The following is a 5,699-nucleotide window of genomic DNA, read 5'->3' as shown; positions in this document are numbered from 1 at the left end:
CACACACACACGCATACTTACTTGGATGGGGAGCCGTCTGCTCTCTTCTTCCAAAACCCGCCTCCAAATGACTTTGGCGTCGACGTCATGGCGATGTCCGATCCACACAGAACAGCACCGCTTCACACACATCAACAGCACAACAACACTCCGCTCCAACAAACAAGGCAAAGAAGCGAGCACCAACAACACCCCGTCTGTCTGTCTTCTCTGCTTGCTTGTTGGACCGAAAATTGTTTACATTTTCGCCAAATTTCTACAATCACGGCCAAACCAACAAACAGGCAGGGCAGAAAGAAAAGCCACGTTCTCTCTCTGCCGCTGTTGTGCTTTGTGTCTGACAGAGCACAGACCGCCGACGCACGCTTCACCAACCAACTGCACATCGCACAACATAAGCAACCCTTCCCACCACCCTTCTTCGCTCCCCTCCTGCGTGTTAGCAGTGCCTTGTGCGCAGGTGACGCACACGCCTTCTTAGCTCGCTGTGCCAACCAGAAACCACATCTGTGTTCCAGGAGACACGTGCCATCATGTTGTATGGCATGCTGCATGCTGTGCTGTGCTTTGTGTTGTGGCTGTCCACGACGCTGCAAGGGCTATGGAGGAGCGTGCGTGAGCTGTACATGCTACCACTCGCCTTCTCGGGACTCTCAGTTAGGCAAATACAGCAGCGGGCGCGCAGATGGCAGAAAATACCTGCCCACATCTGCTTGGCAGTGACGGATGGCCCTGTCACCTACGAACCGCTGGCCCGCCTCGTCATGTGGTGCATGGCATCAGGCGTCAAACACATCACCATATGGGACAACCAAGGTGCGTATAGAACGTGTGTGTGCGTGGCATTTGTCTGTGTGTGTGTGTGCACTTTGTGTCAGCAAACTGTTCACCGTGTTTGTCGTGCACATCATCATTGTCACCATTCACATTTGCCACACACACACACACACACACACACACACACACACACACACACACACACACACACACACACACACACACACACACACACACACAACACATTTTGCAGGGCTGTGCAAGGGATCGTCGAGCCTGCTGCGTCAATATTTGCAAAAGGCGCATGTGGCGTACTTTGGGAGCTCGTGTGCAAGCCACCCGCTTGTGTTTGACGAAGCAATACTGGCTGCATCGCAAAAGCGGCCGTGTGCTTCCACAACTCCCGAAGAAGAAGGGTGCAAGGGAGCAGATGTGCAGTCGGGAACTGGCACTCGCATACACTTTTGCGACGACGACGAAGGCAGACCGGCCATCGTCAAAGTACGTGTGCCTGTGTGTGTGCGTGTGTGTGTGCGTGTGTGTGTGCGTGTGCGTGCCTGTGTGTGTGTGTGTGTGCGCGCGCGTGCCTCTGTGTGTGTGTGTGTGTGTGTGTGTGTGTGTGTGTGTGTGTGTGTGTGTGTGCCTGTGTGCGTGCATGCTCTTACGCGCGCATGTGTGTGTGTGTGTGTGTGTGCTTCTGCGTGTGTCTCAACCACGTCTTGCTGTTGCTGCCTGCTGCAACTCGTGTATCCTTGTGAACTGCACAAGAGATGCCCAATTCACGGCCACGCTGTCCTACACACAATAACATCTTACATTCTCGTCTGCTCTCGTCCTATCCAGGCGGTACAAGAGGCGGCGCGCCTGCAGAGGAATGTTGATGTTGCGTGGCTCGACGCAAAGCTCACAGGTCGGCAGGGAGGGATGGTGTGTGTGTATGTGTGTGTATGTGCTTGTGTGTGTGTGTGTGTATGTGCTTGTGTGTGTGTGTGTGTATGTGCTTGTGTGTATGTATGTGTGTAGTTTGGCTCGTTTCGTCCCCACCTGTCAAAGGAAAGGCACCACACTCACCTGCAAACACGTATACATGCACACATGCACATGCAATCACATCCGCGCCTTGCAGCGACTGTGCCTGAACTTGATCTTGTGCTGATGTTTTCGCGGGAACCCGTCCTTCACGGCCTCCTGCCCTGGCACATGCGCGTTGCTGAGATCTTGTAAGCGCGTCTGATGCTTGTGTAGTTTGGTTGTTTGTCTGTTCGAGTGCTCTGCACAAGCACACACACACACACACACACACACACACACACACACACACACACACACACACACACACACACACACACACTCACACACACAAGCATACCCGCACTGCACGCGCACGCTCTCACATGATCTCTCACCTACCCTCACTGCTCATCTCCCGCCTACGTCCTCCCGCCTTCTCAGGTTCTGTGGGCCTCATCGCCACGTAACTGCCCGCACGTTTATTCGCGCCATGAACTCGTTTTCTAGGTGTGAGCAGCGCTTTGGCAGGTGATGAATGGAGGGTGATCGGCTGTGACAACAACAACAACAACAACAACAACAACAACAACAACAACAACAACAACAACAACAACAACAACAACAACAACAACAACAACAACAACAACAACCCCTGTTCCCACGCCACGTGCTTTGGCTGGGCGTAGAAGGCTCGTAAGGCGTTGCTTTGTCGCTTGAGCGTGCTTGTCGTGCTTGCTGTAATTTTTTCTTCGGTCTGTTAGTGAGTGCAAATACACAAGCCTGGTGTCACTTCAAGTGAGGTTAATGTCACTGAGCTGGGAACGTATCAAGCATGTGGTGGCGAAGACATACAGGGCAGCAAAGAGAAAAGGCGATCACGGACGCATACTGATAACCTGATATGCAACACACACACACACACACACACACACACACACACACACACACACACACACACACACACACACACACATGAACTCGCACCCTCGCATCCACAACCCTCTCCTCCCTGTCTCTTTTCACTTCGCGCCACTCGCCCCCATCTCAATGGCGTTGCGCCAGTCGGCAAGCGTCAGCTCCGAACGGGCGTCCAGGCGGAAGACAAAGGTTCGCCCAGGCACGGCAACATGCAGCTCCTCACGATCCTGAGTAAGCTCAGCTGACTGCACGGTTGAAAGCGGGATGTGTCTGCGAGCTGCTCGCTCAGGCGCTGTGCTGTACAGCAGGTGACCACCGTCAAGCATGCACCACCGGGTGCGAAAAGCGGTGTTCCATCGCCCGCGCTTCTGCAACCAACCGGCCAAGGGCTGGGTGGAATGCTTGCAAGCATCATCGTGCAGCGCTGTTGTCGATGCAACATTGCCGCCGCCGACGTCGGTTTGACGAGAAGATGAAACAGGAGCTTTTCCTGTCTGCCCCTCCTCCTCCTCCTCCTCCTCCTCCTCCTCCTCCTCCTCCTCCTCCTCCTCCTCCTCCTCCTCCTCCTCCTCCTCCTCCTCCTCCTCCTCCTCCTCCTCCTCCTCCTCACTGTCGCTGCCTGTGGTTGCTGGGTCACGTACTCCAGAGTGAACATGCGCGGCAGCGCCGAGAAACCTCAACAGCAGATTGCGCCGTGCAGTGGACGAGCGGTGCACAACAGCAGATGAGATGAACCGAAGAAGCAGATTGCGATTGGCGGTCGTTTCTTGTTGCTGAGGTGAAGAGGTGGGTGAGGCAGGCTGATGTTCCGTCGGCGCGCTCTGCTCGCGGCTCACCGCACCAGCTTGAATGAGCTGCAAGCTCTGCGCAGCCCTGCGTGTGTTGGGGTGGTCTGGCCCGAGCGTGGCCATGTAAATGCTGTGGGCCCGCTGGATGTAGGTACGTGCCTGCTCCACGTCGCCGCTTTGGAATTGCAGTATGCCGACTTTGAGGTAAGCGGTTGCTGTGTCAGGGTGTTTCTCGCCCAGCGTCCTAGCTGTAATGGCGAGCGCCTTCTTGTAGCACTGCATTGCCTTGATGTAATCGCTCTTGCCGACATATGCGCGGCCCATGGACTTGTAGGTCTGCGCTGTGTTGGGGTGGTTCTCGCCCAGCGTCTCCACAAACACCTGCAGCGCTTTCTCGGCGTGCTCAATGGCCATGTCGTGTTTGCCCTGCTTGTAGTAGGCGTTGCCGAGATTTCCGTACGTCTGTGCTGTGCTTGGGTGCTTCTCTCCGAGGGTCTCCACCTTGACAGCGAGCGCCTTCTGAAATTGCTCGATGGCCTTGCCGTACTCGGCTTTGTTCTCGTATGCGCCACCAATGTTGTTGTAGACCAAGGCTGTGTCTGGGTGCCTCTCGCCCAGCGTCTCGGCCTTGATGGCCAGGCTCCTCTCAAAGTATTTGATGGCCTGATCATTCTCGCCCTTCTGCAAGTAGGGGAGGCCGAAGTTGCCGTACGTGTGCGCTGTGCTCGGGTGTTTCTCTCCCAGCACCTCCACTTTGATGGCGAGGGCCTTCTCAAAGTGCTCAATTGCCTTGTCGTACTCGCCCGTCTTGGTGTATGCGATGCCGAGACTATCGTACAAGCCGGCCACGTTCCTTCCATCTTCTCCTTCAGTGCGAAGCGCAATTGGCAGTGCGGTCTCGTAGTATGCAATTGCCTTGCCGTGCTCGCCAAACTCGTGCATTACACTCCCAACTTGAGTGCATAGTGCTGCAAATGCCGCTGTCTCGTCTTCGCCTCTTGCCCGCATGGCCTCCACCGCAGCGACCATCTTGTGCAGGCACCACGCGCGCAGCTGGTCCTTCACGGCCTGGTTGAGAGCCGCAAAGCCCACGCCGTTCTGGATGGCCTCGAAGATCATATCCTTGTCGTGTGGATTGAAGGCCTCTGCCCGTTCTGCCTGCACGCGCACCAGCGTATCCGTGACGGCTTCAAAGTCGCCGCGGATGGCCTCCTCCAGCGCCTTCTCCTCGCTGTTGGGCAGGCGGATGTTGACCTCTGTGCCCTCGTTGCTGATGCCGCAGAAGATCTCCCACAGGCACCACGCACGGGTCAGTGGCACGGGGTCACGCCACGGCATCAACACCAGCAGCACGCGCCCAATGTTGGCAATCGACTCCTTGAACGTGGTGCTCCACCTGCGGGTGTGGTGGGGGGAGAGGAGAGGGCCAGTGTGTGAGGAAGTTGGAGTGTGCAAGAAACGGGGAGGTATAGCACGCAGGCGCACACACAGCTGCACACACACACACACACACACACACACACACACACACACACACACACACACACACTCACACACAGCTCCACACACACACACACACACACACACACACACACACACACACACACACACACACACACACACACACACACACACACACACAACGCACCACTCTTGTGGGAGGTTGGCGGTGATGTTGGCGTTTTGGTTGTTCATGAAGAGGTCAAACCAGAAGAACACGGGCTGGCTGTCTTCCTTCCGTACTCTTTGTTCCTCCGCAAACTCCAGCAGCACGTTGAGCACGTCTGCGATCTTGTATCGCCACGCGTGCGACACAAACACGGTGGCCTTGCCCACATGTTCATGTGATGACTGCTTGCGCAAAAGATCGACGTACGCGCAGTTGTCCTGGCGCGTGCGTGGCACCACAAGCTGCTTGCAGGCATCCTCCGTTGTCATCTCAGTGTAAGTGTCGGGGAACTCGCTCTTCAGGTCTGCGAGGAAGGTCTTGACCGCATCCACAGACACGCCGTCTGTCAGGCGGTGCTCACTGTCATCAGCCATCATGCTTGGGTGCGCGCGCGTGTGTGTTTGTGTGTGTGTGAGTGTGGGTTTGTGGGGCGTGGTCAACTTTGCCGATGCGTGAAATCGTGGTTTGTGTTGTTTTTGATGCGCACCAACCACTGTCCGCTTGCTTGACTTCTCATGGAAACTCCTGCTGTGTGA

At 55.8% G+C, this 5,699-nt stretch overlaps 3 protein-coding genes across 3 annotated transcripts in view; 1 reads left to right on the top strand and 2 right to left on the bottom strand.

Annotated features, from left to right (window-relative positions):
* Positions 1-89, bottom strand: part of PTSG_06658 (TBC1 domain family member 22A) — a gene marked incomplete at both ends in the record, with an annotated part of 4,132 nt that extends 4,043 nt beyond the window's left edge. Inside the window, one exon of the mRNA XM_004991989.1 lies at positions 22-89. Within this exon, the coding sequence (XP_004992046.1) occupies positions 22-89 (68 nt within the window). The remainder of the gene's footprint in view (positions 1-21) is intronic.
* Positions 90-533: 444 nt separating this feature from the next.
* Positions 534-2,320, top strand: PTSG_06657 (uncharacterized protein; the record flags this gene model as incomplete). The annotated part of the gene is made up of 5 exons (XM_004991988.1): positions 534-816; positions 1,031-1,278; positions 1,621-1,687; positions 1,904-1,997; positions 2,230-2,320. 5 exons carry the CDS (start codon positions 534-536, stop codon positions 2,318-2,320), a joined length of 783 nt encoding a protein of 260 aa, XP_004992045.1.
* Positions 2,321-2,807: 487 nt separating this feature from the next.
* On the bottom strand, positions 2,808-5,627 carry PTSG_06656 (mbre TPR repeat protein; the record flags this gene model as incomplete). The annotated part of the gene is made up of 2 exons (XM_004991987.1): positions 5,143-5,627; positions 2,808-4,890 (listed from the first exon to the last, which is right to left on the bottom strand). The coding sequence occupies exons 1-2, from the start codon at positions 5,538-5,540 to the stop codon at positions 2,808-2,810; spliced, it is 2,481 nt and encodes an 826-aa protein (XP_004992044.1). The 5' UTR covers positions 5,541-5,627.
* Positions 5,628-5,699: the final 72 nt, after the last annotated feature.

Source organism: Salpingoeca rosetta (assembly GCF_000188695.1).
Source record: "Salpingoeca rosetta unplaced genomic scaffold supercont1.18, whole genome shotgun sequence".
NCBI classification, from domain to species: Eukaryota; class Choanoflagellata; order Craspedida; family Salpingoecidae; genus Salpingoeca; species Salpingoeca rosetta.
The sequence above is the reverse complement of the archived record's forward strand: the minus strand, read 5'-3'. Positions and strand labels throughout refer to the sequence as shown.